Source organism: Pleurodeles waltl, chromosome 7 (assembly GCF_031143425.1).
Source record: "Pleurodeles waltl isolate 20211129_DDA chromosome 7, aPleWal1.hap1.20221129, whole genome shotgun sequence".
NCBI classification, from domain to species: Eukaryota; Metazoa; Chordata; class Amphibia; order Caudata; family Salamandridae; genus Pleurodeles; species Pleurodeles waltl.
Window position 1 is genome coordinate 1052333832 of NC_090446.1, and position 15467 is coordinate 1052349298.

General features: G+C 45.6%; 1 protein-coding gene across 2 annotated transcripts in view; it reads left to right on the top strand.

Annotated features, from left to right (window-relative positions):
- Window positions 1–8326: 8326 nt before the first annotated feature.
- Window positions 8327–15467, top strand: part of POLG2 (DNA polymerase gamma 2, accessory subunit) — a 176772-nt gene continuing 169631 nt past the window's right edge. The window contains exons 1-2 of one of the 2 annotated variants that reach the window (XM_069199924.1): window positions 8327–8482; window positions 13579–14186. In XM_069199924.1, coding sequence (XP_069056025.1) covers window positions 13688–14186 — 499 coding nt within the window. In that variant the 5' untranslated portion in view covers window positions 8327–8482; window positions 13579–13687. The remainder of the gene's footprint in view (window positions 8483–13578; window positions 14187–15467) is intronic. The other variant, XM_069199925.1, reaches the window with a different exon arrangement.

The window sequence follows — 15467 nt, forward strand, 5'->3', positions numbered from 1 at the left end:
GGGCATACTTATGAGCACTGGGGCCCTGGCTGGCAGGGTCCCAGTGACACATACAACTAAAACAACATATATACAGTGAAATATGGGGGTAACATGCCAGGCAAGATGGTACTTTCCTACACCCTCACACCTCCATCCCAGTGCACACTGCGCAACAACGTCCAGGTTTGGTCATGGACCCCCTCCTCGATGCTCTCTCTGTTCTTCTCCCTGATACATTATACATTATGCGCTTTCCCTAGCCCTTTGCGATGTCCGAGTTTTCCACTTAACAATACTCACTCCTGGTTGTCTGTGGGTGGCCCCTTCGGGCTCGCGAGCCATGCAGGTTCTGACCCGCAGTTCAACAGGGTTTATTGTAGTGAGGTAATTACCTCGGTTTCTATAGTCCATGCTTCTTTGTCTTTTGTGTATTCTTTGATTTTCATTCTATATCCCCACTTTTCCTCCCTAGCCTCCCCCTCCATTCATTCCTTTCTATCCTAACTTTGTTACTTACAGAGTTGGCCTGCCCGTACCCTACTTTCCCCACATGTCTTGTTTTCTCCTGTCTCTCCCTCTCTCCAAATCTCCATACAGTGACTTGCTCACCCACCCCGACTGAGGGTTGACCAACAGTCCCTTCATACCCCCCAGCGCCCTCACGTCCTTAGTCTCTTCACTACCACAGTGACTCCTTGATAGGCGTGCCTGAGCTAGGAAGACTCCACACTCACTGCGACCTGCTTGTCCATGCCTGTGAATGGGATCCACAGTTCCACTGACGGCTCTCTCCTGGCACGTCCATGGCATGACACACTATATCAAGCGGCAAAAGGTCTTATCCTACCTGGGATCTAAAAGAGCAGACTTCGCCCTTCTACAGGAAACACATCTTTCTCCCTCAGAGTCGGAGTAACTGCGCAGAGACTGGGTGGGGAAGGTACTCTTCAGCGGAGCCCCGTCTTTGCACTGTGCGCCGCAGGGTTTGGGAAGGCAGTGTGGGGTAGCGATTCTCATTTGTCGATCTTTACAGTGAAGACTTCTCAATATGTGGTCAGACCCTTAGGGACGCTATGTTCTCGCCAAGCTCAAACTGGGTGTTTCCACAGTCTGCATTGGCTCAGTCTACACTTCCACAGGCTCCAAATGTCCTTTTTTCCTCTCTCTGAACCGCCTATTGACGGAGATCAGAGCCTCCCAATGTTTACTAGGTGGGGACTGGGACCATCCTGGACCGATCAGGGGGCCTTGAGGTAGGCAACAACGCCGACCGGGCCCTCATGGGTGATATCCTTTCTGACCATGGTCTACTGGATCATTGGCGCCTCACCCATCCATCGGACCGTGAATACACTTTTGTCCCACCAGTTCATGGGACCCAATCCAGACTAGATAACTTCCTCATTACCCACAGGCTTTTACGGTCAAGGAGTCCCAGATCTTACCGGCCGCATTGCCTGACCACTCCCTGGTCTTACTGGCCCTGGAGCTGGGGGTGGCGTCCCCGGGACCTACGCCCTGGAGGCTTCAGACTTCTAGATATAGGACTCCGAGGGGGAATGAGCAACTCCGATCCCACGTTGCCACTTATTTACTCAACAATAAGGGCTCGGTCTCCTCGCCCCAAATGGTATGGGCTGCAGCGAAGGCAACGATACGAGGACAACTCATGAGGGACGCTGCCATTGCTAATGCCCAGCGGCGTGACAACCAAAGAGCACTGGTAGACTGCCTAGCTCAGACTACCCGTGAATACACCCTGACTCCCTCCCTTATCATCCTTCACCGCCTGGAACGGGCCAAAATGGAGCTTAATGCCCTCTTTACATCACAAGCGGAATACACGCTGCAGCGACTGAGTGGTCGCCACTATCAGCATGGAGAGAAGGCAGGGAGATTATTGGCTACTCAGCTACGCCAAAGGGAGGTGGCGTTGGCCATCCCGGGCTTGCATGGCACTGATGGCAAATTTATTACACACCCCCAAGCGATCGCAGAGAAATTTGGTCGCTTTTACCAAACCCTCTACACCCCCGAAACAGTGGAAGATCAGGGTAAGTTGACCACCTTCTTTGAGAAGGCTCACCTGCCTAGTCTCTCGAAGGCTGGCAGGGCTTTATTGGACGGAAACAGCAGTAAAGAAGAGATCCAACAAGCGATAGCCAAACTTCCTTACCACAAAGCCCCTAGAGAGGATGGATTCTCAACAGAATTCTATAAATGGACTGGGGCGGATCCTATCGATGCCCTATGTAAAGGCCTTCCGTGGGGTGGCTCAGTCGGGCTCTCTACACCCCCTCTCTAACAAAGCCTCTATAATAGTATTGCCCAAACCTGGGAAAGACACCCTCCTTTGCAGTAGTTACCGCCATATATCCCTCCTCAACGGAGACGTCAAAATATTGGCGGGAATTCTCGCGGCCCGCCTTAAGAAGGTCATCCCCTCCCTCATGCTTCACACGCAGGTGGGCTTTGTACCCGGCCGATCTTCTAGTAATCACCTACGTACCTTGCTACACACTCTCTGGGCGACACTTGACTCCCGAGAGGAGGTCCTTGCTCTTTCCCTGGACGCAGAAAAAGAAGATTGGGCGGGTCTGATTGAGGCAAGAGATTGCGGGGCTCAAGAGGCTCGCTCAAAATTCAGTCTCTTCAAGACCCTACACAACTGGTACTGGACCCCTCAGAAACTGCGGTTAGCGGGGTTACTACCTTATGCCTCCTGTTGGTGGTGCCCTCATGCTTGCTGTGACCTACTTCACATCCTGCGTGATTGCGCCACTATCCAACCCTTCTAGCGATCGGTGGGGTGCACCCTTAGGGAAACGTTAGCCCTGCCAGCCTCCCTCACCCCTTCCCTTTTATTGTTGCATGACACCAGTAACCTGTGTGACCTGTCCCGACCACAGCAACGTTTACTACACACGGCACTAGCCACGGCCAAATGATGTATCCTCAGACATTGGCGCTCGGAAACTGCCCCTACCCATGGGAAATGGATCTCTGCAATGTATCAAGCTGCCTCTCATGAACGGATTATCTAGAGCCTGCAGGACAGGGCAGAGGTCCTCCTTAAGACGTGGGCCCCCTTCCTCTCAACACCGCTAGATTGAGCGCTCCATTACATTATAGTCGGCTTGCTCCGAGGTGCATTGCGGCGATTCCTCCAACTCGGGATCTACACACACACTTAAGAAGGTCATCCCCTCCCTCATGCTTCACACGCACGTGGGCTTTGTACCCGGCCGATCTTCTAGTAATCACCTACGTACCTTGCTACACACTCTCTGGGCGACACTTGACTCCCGAGAGGAGGTCCTTGCTCTTTCCCTGGACGCAGAAAAAGAAGATTGGGCGGGTCTGATTGAGGCAAGAGATTGCGGGGCTCAAGAGGCTCGCTCAAAATTCAGTCTCTTCAAGACCCTACACAACTGGTACTGGACCCCTCAGAAACTGCGGTCAGCGGGGTTACTACCTTATGCCTCCTGTTGGTGGTGCCCTCATGCTTGCTGTGACCTACCTCACATCCTGCGCGATTGCCCCACTATCCAACCCTTCTAGCGATCGGTGGGGTGCACCCTTAGGGAAACGTTAGCCCTGCCAGCCTCCCTCACCCCTTCCCTTTTATTGTTGCATGACACCAGTAACCTGTGTGACCTGTCCCGACCACAGCAACGTTTACTACACACAGCACTAGCCACGGCCAAATTATGTATCCTCAGACATTGGCGCTCGGAAACTGCCCCTACCCATGGGAAATGGATCTCTGCAATGTATGAAGCTGCCTCTCATGAACGGATTATCTAGAGCCTGCAGGACAGGGCAGAGGTCCTCCTTAAGACGTGGGCCCTCTTCCTCTCAACACCGCTAGATTGAGCGCTCCATTACATTATAGTCGGCTTGCTCCGAGGTGCATTGCGGCGATTCCTCCAACTCGGGATCTACACACACACTTAAGAAGGTCATCCCCTCCCTCATGCTTCACACGCAGGTAGGCTTTGTACCCGGCCGATCTTCTAGTAATCACCTACGTACCTTGCTACACACTCTCTGGGCGACACTTGACTCCCGAGAGGAGGTCCTTGCTCTTTCCCTGGACGCAGAAAAGGTGTTCGATCGTATAGAGTGAAACTCTAAAACGATTTAGCATAGGGACTAGCTTTATCAACAAGGTGCGTTTGTTATATGAGCACAAGTCAACTGCGGCGGGTTTCTATCCAACAACTTTTCCATCAGAAAGGGGGCCCGTCCAGGTTGCCCCTTATTGCCACTACTATTTTTGTTAGCTGTAGAACCCCTGGCGGCAGTGATCCGTAGATCGAGTCTTATAACCGGAGTGCCCATACCAGGCAGTAGTTCCACCATTTACCTTTATGCGGACGATATCTTACTAACACTCACAGACCTGGCTAGGTCCCTACCGGCACTCCAAACCATCTTAACTGATTTTGAACTCCTCTCGGGTTACAGGATTAACTGGGACAAGAGTGTGGCGTTGCCCTTGTCCCCTGTGACAGTAAGCGCATCAGTGCAGGGTCTTCCGGTCAAGTGGAAGCAGTCGCGTCTACAATATCTGGGCATCCACATCAACAGAGGATTAGAGAATATAGTAGCTGATCACCTGGTCCTGCTGTTAACCAGCATGAAAAGAGATTTTGATAAATGGGCACATTTGGGTCTCTCTATGTGGGGCAGAGCGCAGGCGGTGCGCATGGTGATACTGTGGAGATTCCTTCATGTCCTGGGCATGCTGGCTCTATAGATGCCCTTGACTCATTAGAGAGACAGACCGTCGCATCCGAGCCTTTGTCTGGGGGACATTACGCCCCCAATTACCCAGGGCTACACTTCTTGCCCAACAGGGATGTGGGGGGCTGGATCTACCCTCCGTGGAACACTATGCCCTTGCGTTACACCTCTCACAACTGACCTTCCTTCTTCCGGGAGTACAGGATCCGCCGCTGTGGGTGGAGATGAAGCGGACACTCTTGCACACCCTACCGGGCCTCAATGTGCTCTACAACTCAGGACGTTCGCCCTCTCAACCGTTTAACCCCATGATTAGAGCCATGCGGAACTCCTGGCGGCAAGCGCACCGCCTATTGGGAGTGGATCCTCTGATTCATGATCGTGCCCCGATTTGGGGCAACACAGGTCTCAGGATAGGGGGAAATACTATTGTTTGGGAGGAATGTCGATCGAAGGGCCTCTTGCGAATTGATCAACTTCTAACTGATGGCCAGCTAAAATCTTTCGCAGCTCTCTGAGAAGAAGTTGATCTCCCCGCCCATCACTCGTGGCGCTTTCTGCAGCTCAAACACTGTCTTGGGAGACACTTGGGTACTCATCCCTGGCGCCTTCCCTATCCCCAGTGCTTCACTACTTGGAAACCTGGGGCCTTTTCCGAGGAGTCATTTCTGAAATGCATGCCATACTGAACCGTCATATATTCTCCCTCCTCCTTTTGGTCTCTCTCAAGGACAAGTGGCAGACACGTCTTCAGATAGAATATGAGTTAGAAGATTGGGCGGGTCTGATTGAGGCAAGAGATTGCGGGGCTCAAGAGGCTCGCTCAAAATTCAGTCTCTTCAAGACCCTACACAACTGGTACTGGACCCCTCAGAAACTGCGGTCTGCGGGGTTACTACCTTATGCCTCCTGTTGGTGGTGCCCTCATGCTTGATGTGACCTACCTCACATCCTGCGTGATTGCCCCACTATCCAACCCTTCTAGCGATCGGTGGGGTGCACCCTTAGGGAAACGTTAGCCCTGCCAGCCTCCCTCACCCCTTCCCTTTTATTGTTGCATGACACCAGTAACCTGTGTGACCTGTCCCGACCACAGCAACGTTTACTACACACAGCACTAGCCACGGCCAAATTATGTATCCTCAGACATTGGCGCTTGGAAACTGCCCCTACCCATGGGAAATGGATCTCTGCAATGTATCAAGCTGCCTCTCATGAACGGATTATCTAGAGCCTGCAGGACAGGGCAGAGGTCCTCCTTAAGACGTGGGCCCCCTTCCTCTCAACACCGCTAGATTGAGCGCTCCATTACATTATAGTCGGCTTGCTCCGAGGTGCATTGCGGCGATTCCTCCAACTCGGGATCTACACACATACATGCGCAAATCCCACTCTAAAATAATATATTGTACTGTAACATAATTTGTGAATACATATACCCGAAATAGTTGTGTGTGGCAGCGTAAGGGCTTAGCCTTACCTCATCACAGGCAGCCTCCACATCTCCTCCCCCAACTCCCTCTTCCACCCTTCACTTCCCTCCCCCCTTTTTTTTTTTTACAGAATACCCCCCTCGCTCACTTTTCCTTTTCACTTTTCTCTCTCCACTTTCACTTTATTATCCCCTTCTCACACTTGTCTCCACTCTACTACTCCCCTCCCTCTTCTTAATTCTGAACCACGTATAGACGAGTACTCTTGCTTCTTGCTACCCCCCTTGTTCTTAGCTCCTCCCCAACCCCTCTTTCTCCTGTTCTCCCTCACCACCACTGCATCATGTATTACCCTTTAACACTCACCCGCAACACACTATAAGACCACTGTGGCCTTTCTCCTTTACTTTGCACTCCCCTTCTTTCCCCCCCCCCTTGAACTTCACCCCGTCTTTCCATCCTTCTGGTTCTCTCCCTTGCACCCCTCTCCCTTCCACGTTCCCCTATGAGTCCCCTACTGACTTATCCTTCCTTTCCCCCACTTCTTTCTCCTGTTGGTTTATTATATCCTTCCTTCTACTGTCCTGGCTCTTTTACCCGCAGCTGGATCAAGACCCCAACTTCCGTGAACCCATGGTATGTTGCTAATATCCCCACGAAACGCAAATGTAGAACCCCCCTACTGCCCATCCCCGCACTTATAGGCTCAGAGTCTCTTGGAGGGCTGGATCATCTCTCCACTATATGACTCCTTATTATATTCCGGCCCTCTTAAATTCATTTGGGCCTAGACAAAACACAAAGGAACCTCGTGTGGTTCTGAGACGAGTCAATCGACAGTATCGTTCCCCGCTTCCTGGAGACTCTTCATAGCATTTAGATTGAATACGAGGTGGAGCTAGGGAAACACCGCGCAAAGCGTTAGGGCTCACCGCACCTGCTACCTCAAGGAGACTCTGATCTGTTGCCGGCCATGTTGGATTCTTATGTTCTTCTTTACCTGATGGAATGCTCATGTGTTTCTGTACTTTGTGATTTTACATCTCTGAACTGCTATATTTGTACTGCCAGTTTCGTATAATTTGCATGGTGGAAGGACTATGTAATGTCTTATTGGTTTTCTTAATAAAATATTACAACACAAAACGTGAAAAAAGAAACGTAAATGGAGGCCTCAAGAAAATAAGAGAATGAAAGGAAGACAAGCATTGGCAATGCCAACAGGTCTGGTTTCAAAGGAATGTTGTATGGTAAAAGCATAACAAGTAAATAGCATGGAAATCCATATTTGTGTAGAAGCAATGAAGGTTAAAATGTCAAGAGAGATGAACTCCTCAAGTCAAACCTAAAAATCCATGTAGATTAATGAAAAATGTACCATGCTTCATTAACAAACACTGAGACGGTATATTAAGCACAACAGCACTGCAAACAAGCATTTGCAATGCAACGGGTCTCGCATTTCTCCGAGTTAGAGCTATTAGCAGTTGTAAACTCCCAACCAGACTTTTCTTGCCTCACTAAATGGAGAAAAAAAACGAGCGCTGCTAAATAAAGAAAAAAAGTAGTCCAGAAACCACATGGAGCCTCTTATGTTTCCAGTTGGTCAGCGGCTCGAGAAGGGCTAAACACCGGAAAAGGCATGACGTATGCATGCCTTTCACAAATGAAAGCAAGCGGATTTTAAAAGGCAAGCCCACGAACCAATGTAAGGGACTGACGTGACATGGGCGTGGTTAGAAGCCCAAAGAGAGATACAACAAAAAGTACACCCTAAATCCCCCACATTTACACTACCTAGAGTAAACGTAAAGCGAAGATAAACTGATTGCACAACACTGCCACCTCACTGTGTGGTGCTGCCCTGCCCCAGCTTTCGACCGAATCCACGCTTTTCTGCTAACATTACTGCAGACTTCTGGGCGATCGCAAGCCCTACCAGCTTTGCCAAGAGCAGTTCATTTGTTATTGCAGCACATACGGTTCAAGCCTGCGAGTCCTCAGATCATAATGTGCAAAGACAAAACAAACAGCCGAAAACGCCGGCCCACGTGTGTTCTGTCCGTTGTCTGTTTTCCGGAGCAAATGAGTAATCTTTTCCGGTGGCAGAGCAACTGCTTTGAGGATTGGTGAGACGTCTTTATCGGGGCGGGTTGTGTGTTTTTTCTAACCAATCGCAAGATTTACTTAGGAGGTCAGTCTCATAGAACTTGCTTTAAAACAAGCATTTCCATTTCATTTTCATGTTCTCTGCGTTCAGTTATTGAAACTGGTTAGAGTCGGAAGCGATCGTATTTTGCGCTTTTGTGAGGATTAAGGTAAGGCTTTTTTACGTTCGAGAACTTCCAGCTTTATTATTAGGGATTTTGGTATGGGGAATAAATGTGCATATTTCTCTCACACACGTGACCTCGGGCCTATCTTAGTCGGTATTGTTAGGGGGTGTGCGTCTTCGATTGCCCAGCAAGCATCGTTGCGTACCCAACCCATAAGGACAGAAGCAGGCATGCAAAAAGTAAAGGGTCGGTACCAAGTTTATTACTGTTGCAACAGACTACAAGGTGTTGGGAACAAAGTTTCAATTAATCTCCGTCACCGGCATTTGCTCAGGGCACATTTCAGCCCTTTATTTTTCACCCACAGTGTCACTCCAGACAGGGTCCTGTGGCATGTCAGTGAGTCTTGGTCCTACTCCAATAACGGTTAAGGAAAACAGCCATGCATGGTCTCCTGACAGGAGCCCAAGGAACCTCAGACTGGTTTCGACTTGCCAGTGAGGTATATCTTCATCCCTGTGGCACAGTGAGCACAGAAACCACAGTTGGACATACCCTTCACACTGAGGGTGTCTCCTGAAATAAACAACAAAGTAATGGAAGGAATTCATGAATAAATCTGGCAATCGCTTGGGCCTCGTTCTAGTCTATTGTTTTAACCACCTGAAGGGGACTAAGAACAGTAGTTCGGCATGGACTGTGCCTAATGTAGCAGGACCAACAGTGATTTGTACATGGCTGGTTTCTTTTCAGAGTGGTATACGGGGGAGAAACGATCGACTGTTAGCACTACAAGTGGCTGAGATTACTTCAAACATTACTTCCATCACATTGTTTATTCTTCCTGCTATTCCTTCTTAAGCTGAATCCTGCCCGGCCCCAGCAAATCGTCCAACCTGTGTCCCAGTGCGGAGTACTGACGCAAGGACACGTGCAGCAGCCCCCATGAATTCTATATGTGTGTTTTGTGGAGGGACAACTTGCATTGGAAGGATGATGGTCATTGTTTCCCTTTCAAGGATGGCCTTGCTGCAAAGGCTCAACATTAAGGACAAACAAAATCCCCTTTTTTGCAGTGTATTTTTGGGCAGGCAGCAGGTGTAGGAGATAAAAGTGAAACTCACTGTAGTGATCACTCCTCACGTTTTGAAGATAACTCCAGTATTTATTGAGTCATGAGTAATTACATCTGGTACCGCTCCCATATACCACTGGTCAACAACAACATTTCATTTATTTTCGGAAGCGGAAACCTTTCCATGACAATGTTTCTATTCAAATCCCTCAAATCAACACATAAACATATTTTGCCATCGGGTTGTCTTGCTACCACTAATGGTGAAATCCCTTCTGTAGCATCTGCTTGCTCAATCATACCAGCCTTCAAAGGTTTTTCTGCTTCACTTTTAACTTCATCATTCACAATTGCAGGTAAGTCCCTCATTTTGTGAATTTTAGGTTCGGCCTTTTTCTTTAAAATTATTTTGTGGCAAAAAGATCTTCGTATGTTCTTCCATATCCACACACAATTCCTCATTCATCAACAATGCTTGTTCCCTTCTGTTAGGATTCAATGTTATATCCAATTCTCTTTGGTCCTTCCACCCCAAAATACACAGACTTTCCTTGGCCACCTATGGTTTTCTGTTTTTAAAGTCAAATATTAGCACTGTAAACCCCAAAGTAGGAACAGTTTTCCTGTGAAACTTTCTGGAAAAATGTCAGGAGGATCCAGATCACTTCCCAACTTTTTTCCACAAACTTCTGCTGCCAACCACTCTCATTCACAATAGTGAATTGGGATCCTGGATCTGCAACAATCAGCGTATCAATCCCACCTAACTTAATTTCACATAATGGTTTATTTCTTCTATCTCTAGAGAGTACACATACAGGGTTTCCATTCACTTCACCAGTATTGCACAGTACACAGTTACCTACCACTCTTTTCTGAACTTCTAATTAGGTCCCTTATAATCTTATCATGTAACAAACCAAACTTACAGGTAAATGCTAACTTTTTAAGTGCAGGAAACTTACTCCTCAATAGGTTCATAATTTTTTTGCTTTCTTTGGAGACTTTAGACCTATTGATTGCAGTACAAACACATGGAGAATAATACTCATCTAAGACCGCCAAGGCATTCTTAAAAACATCTGCTTCTGTAGATGGTCTTGTTTTCTTATCTATTCTATTATATACCTTCTACTCTTGTGGCCCCAGTGAATGTAACAATTTTTTTTTTTCCGTTCCTGGATAAGCTCTTCATCACCAGTAGTTTGCATATAGTTTAAAAATATTCTTTCCATCTGCCCATTTGACAGGTGGATCACTGGAGGTAACAAGGAAGGGCTGCTGAGGTGTTAAAGAGAATGTTTGGGAAGCACACATTACACTGTATGTAACTCTATAATATACAAAATATAATGGACAAAATACCTTATAAGTTACAACAAGTAACTATGTCCAATAAGGTTTTATAAACTGCAGTTAAATTGCTTTTGGAATGCGAATCACCATTAGTTATGACACTAAATGCATTTAGGTGTGCGAATCACTGTGCACTTTTCCAACTGTTCTGTGGGCGCCCCTGTTCACAGAATCACCTGTACCAAAGTCTGGTGTGCAAATCACCATTCGCTGTAGAGATTGACACGCACCCATTCACAGCATCACCTGTGTCAAACGTCTGGTGTGCAGATCACCATTCTTTGTTGAAATTGACATGCTCTCTCTCGCTCTCTTCTCTCTCTCTATATATATATATATCTATATATGCACACACATATACACGTCTGACTCAAAGTACCCCACTACAACTGACTGGTGAATCACTGTTCGCAAGTTCAGTTATAACCAATGTCTGGTGTGGGAATCACGGCTCGCAAGATGACGAGTGTGGATCATACAATCAGTTGCGCCCAAAGTCTGGTGTGCGAATCACCGTGCGCTGTGGTAAATGATTCGCTATTTATGTAGGTGTGTGAATCACTGTATACAATATCAGTTCCTGGTGTGCAAATCACTATGGTAAATGATTCGCTATTTATTTAGGTGTGCGAATCACCATATGCAACATCCATTCCTGGCGTGCAAATCACAGTTAGCAAGATCAGGTATGTGGATCACCTTAGGAGCCACTAAAGATGGTGGCTTGCACGTATAACGTTCTCTGACGTACGTACATCATGTGTACATACTTGAAGAATGCAGCTCCAAAAGACACAATGGCTCGTGGACCAGAAGCCAACCGTCCACCTAACGGATCTCTTTACACGTCTTGGTAAGCAGAACAGGAGCTCATGTGCAAACTCCTCTGGCCCACGAACACACTATAACTGCTCAATTGAACAGACTGCTAACACATAGTATTTTGATATAAATATTTCAGGGGGCCACGGTATTCTTAGTAGCTCTCTTAAATGAGTTGACCGGCCACAGCAATAAATTAGTTCACAGCAACAACCAAAAACGTATTGTTAGGAGGGCGTTAAATGAATCACTCCAATTATATATGATACTGTTCATGTGAAAATCACTGATCACACGAAGATGGTTCCTTTTTCCAGGAATAAGAAACTTCTGACGTTGCAGTGTCAATGTAACTGTTTGTACACTGGATTACCCCAGGATTCAACTCGTCGCCAATTGCTTGTAGTGATCATTCCACACGTTTTGAAGATAACACCAGTATTTTTTGAGTCCTGGGTAACTACATCTGGAACTGCTCCCAACTCTGCCCCATCTCCTTCTCACCCATAACATTCCATCCCCACTCTATATATACACATTCTACCCAGTACATTCCATGTGGAATCATGATAAGATTACCTCAACAGAACACTCACCTGGAATCTCACACCATCTATATGCTGGGAAGCCCATCAGGGGAACCAAGAAAAGCTGTGTCAAGACATACATTAACAGAGGACAAACCGACCCGAAAAGCTGTTCTATATATATCTTAATTGTTGTGTTTCTAATCACAGTAAATAAGAGGTGTCTCTCTTTTCCTTTTTATGTGCTAAGAACAACACTGATTTCACCTCTGAGTAACTTAGAAATTGTGACTTGTAGATGACCGAATGTGTCTACTGTACATTTTCAACTGGCTGAACCGTGGCATCACATTGCAAATAGACTGTATTATGCCACTTAATACATTGTAATATCACCCAAGAGAACACATTTCACCAGCCTTAAAAATATGAAACTTTCAGTTACTTGGCAGGTTATGGGCAGTTATAAGCAGTTGTCTGCAGAAGGCGCAAAACTCTGTGAGCTTATTTACCGCTTTGTAACTTGTCAACTACAAATTACGTAAGGTCGATATAACTCTCTAAGCTATCATGCCTCGTGTAAATCTGAAGTTGTACGTAATGCTGTAAAGTAAGCTATTTGAGATTTCCATCTGTGGTCGTGGATAAAAGACACATCTCTCCCTTATGTGCATTAAGCACCTGATCTGTCTTACAAGTATAAGATGATATTTGCAGGATACACCTTAATTTCTGCCGTGAATTATCTTAAAATGGCATTTGTTTGTTACAAATTAAGGCACAACCGTTTTATCACATTTTTCTTATCAATTTATTTAAGGGCAGACTAATAATAATTATTGTGTTTACCCTGGCATTCCACGGGCTGATTGCCTTTCATTCTGCTCCTTACAATGCCATTCTCTTGGGGCTCCTCTCCATTCTGCCACCCCCCTCTTTCTGTCGCCTAATTTGTGGGTTCTTGGAGTTCATTTCTCTCATTTCAGCATTGACTGGAAGCCTTAATTCAGTAATGATAGGGCCGTGACTTGAAAGTAGATGCGACAGGGCTAGTGCGAGCAGAATTGAGTCTCCAAGTTCAAGGCAAGAAACCCACAGAACCCTCATGGCCCCCTGTTCAACAGAAAGGAGCCCTTAAGTAGATCAAGAGAATGGCCAAGTGGAAGCAGAGGTCGGAGCTAAGGACATGTGCGCCGATTCAGCAGAATGTCAGATAAGAACCTGAACACCAACGCCACCCTGCTACTCGAACCTTTCATGCCATTGTAATCTCAGGTAATTCACATGGGGGTTTAGATACCAGTGCTTTCTCAATGTCACTATTCATTGTCTTGTTTTATTCGTGTTGTTTTTTTTAGATTTGAACTAGATTCTTCATGGAAAATGGCTCAAAGCTGACTATCGTCCAAACATAACGTCTCAAATGAATTTTATCCTTTTTAAGATTGAAAAAGCCTGAAATGAATAATGTTGATCAGAAAATGGCTGAAACTACCATGCTGGAGTCTTCAAAGACAAATTCTAAAGTCAAAATTGTTGAATCTTGATCATTTACTTTGCTTGAAACAGAGAAATTATACAGTGTCTGGAAATGGGGACTCTGGAATAGATGAGATGTTGTTCGACCTGTGCCAACGGAGACACTTTCTGACAGAGGGGCCACTTACAAAGGGAACACTTTTGAATGGCTGTCATGATTTTGGGCCTCTTGGTGTCGAATTAAGGAATAATTTAATATCTGAATGGTGGAACTCTGTAGTAGCATTCAGAGAGCAGGTATTTGCAATTAATAGCCGGCATCATATATCGAGAGTCGTACATCCAGGCGAAAGGACTACGATGTCTGTTCCATGTGATGCGCTGAGACATAATCTTCAAAACAAAGAGCTGGCCAAAGAGGATCATCTTTTAATCATTGAAACACAAACAAAGAGTTCTGAATTGCTGCGTACAAGCCTTTTGCACGGTAATTATTATTTAAGCTTTACTGACAAAAATGTTAACATCTGTTTTAAAGAATGTCAACAATGCTTTTAACATTGTTAGATGTTATTTTACTGCTGGGCTAGCTGGCTATGGTTCCTTTCAAATGGGTGGTAACCTAATATTGTATTTGATGGAGCTCATTATTGGTTTATGCAATCTAAGAGTCAGAGGTTGTTCATTTGACCTTATGAAATTAACTTTCTGGCCACACACTGATTCAGTAGTTTCTTTATTTAAAATACACATATTAGTCTTTTCATTGTAAGATAATTTTATGCACGTGGGAACTTAATCATTTTTCTGCACTGACATTCACATCAGCAGTTTAAAGTTGCACGAGAGGAACACTGTGGAAGAATGTGATGTGAGCCTAAGCAGTATCTGGTCCAAATTTTCACTTGTTTGCAGCTATATTTAAGCTCCTGTGCCGCATAATGCGTTGATCGTAATGCATGGGCAATTTCAACAATTTTATATTTACTTTTAAAGGATTGTTTGTAAAGTGTTGCATTACTACAAATGATTTTTCATGAAAACACTGTAAAAGGAATGCAAGAGACATGGTATGCAAGCAGATCAAAATGTACTCAACAGGCATCAGGTATCCAACCTTGATGAGTCTGGGTCATAGGATACAATATTGAAACTATAGGTTAGAAGAAAAAATCTTAAAATATGTTTTCAATGTTCATGGTAGTTTGCTTGCCTATTTCAAAAGTGGATGTTGTAGTCCATACTGGATCAAGTGTTTGGGAGGAAAATAGATGGCTTTTAATCCTGACGAGATTATTTTATATAATCATACATGGGCGTGTGTATGTGTATATGTATGTATGTGTGTATGTATATGTGTGTGTGTGTGTGTGTGTGTGTGTGTATATATATATATATATATATAATTATTATTATTTTTTTTCACTTACAAAAACCAAAGGCTACAGGGACGTTATAGTTAGGTTCTGAATTTACTCACACAAAACCATAGAAACTCAGCAGTTTAGTTAGTTATTTCAAGTAAGTATACCTTGCACCCTAAGGTAACTATAACTCTTGCCCTTCTTATGCAGAGCTTTTTCTTCAATAATTTGACTGCCGATGTTTCACTGATGTGTGTGTTGACGTTTAAAAGTTGTCATGAGTGCTGTAATATCCTGGGTAATTAGCAGAACATGGGGAGGGCGCGAGTTATAGTTACTTGAAATAACTCTAACTACAACTGCTGAATTTCTGTGGTTTTCTGCGAGTACATTCAGAACCTTTT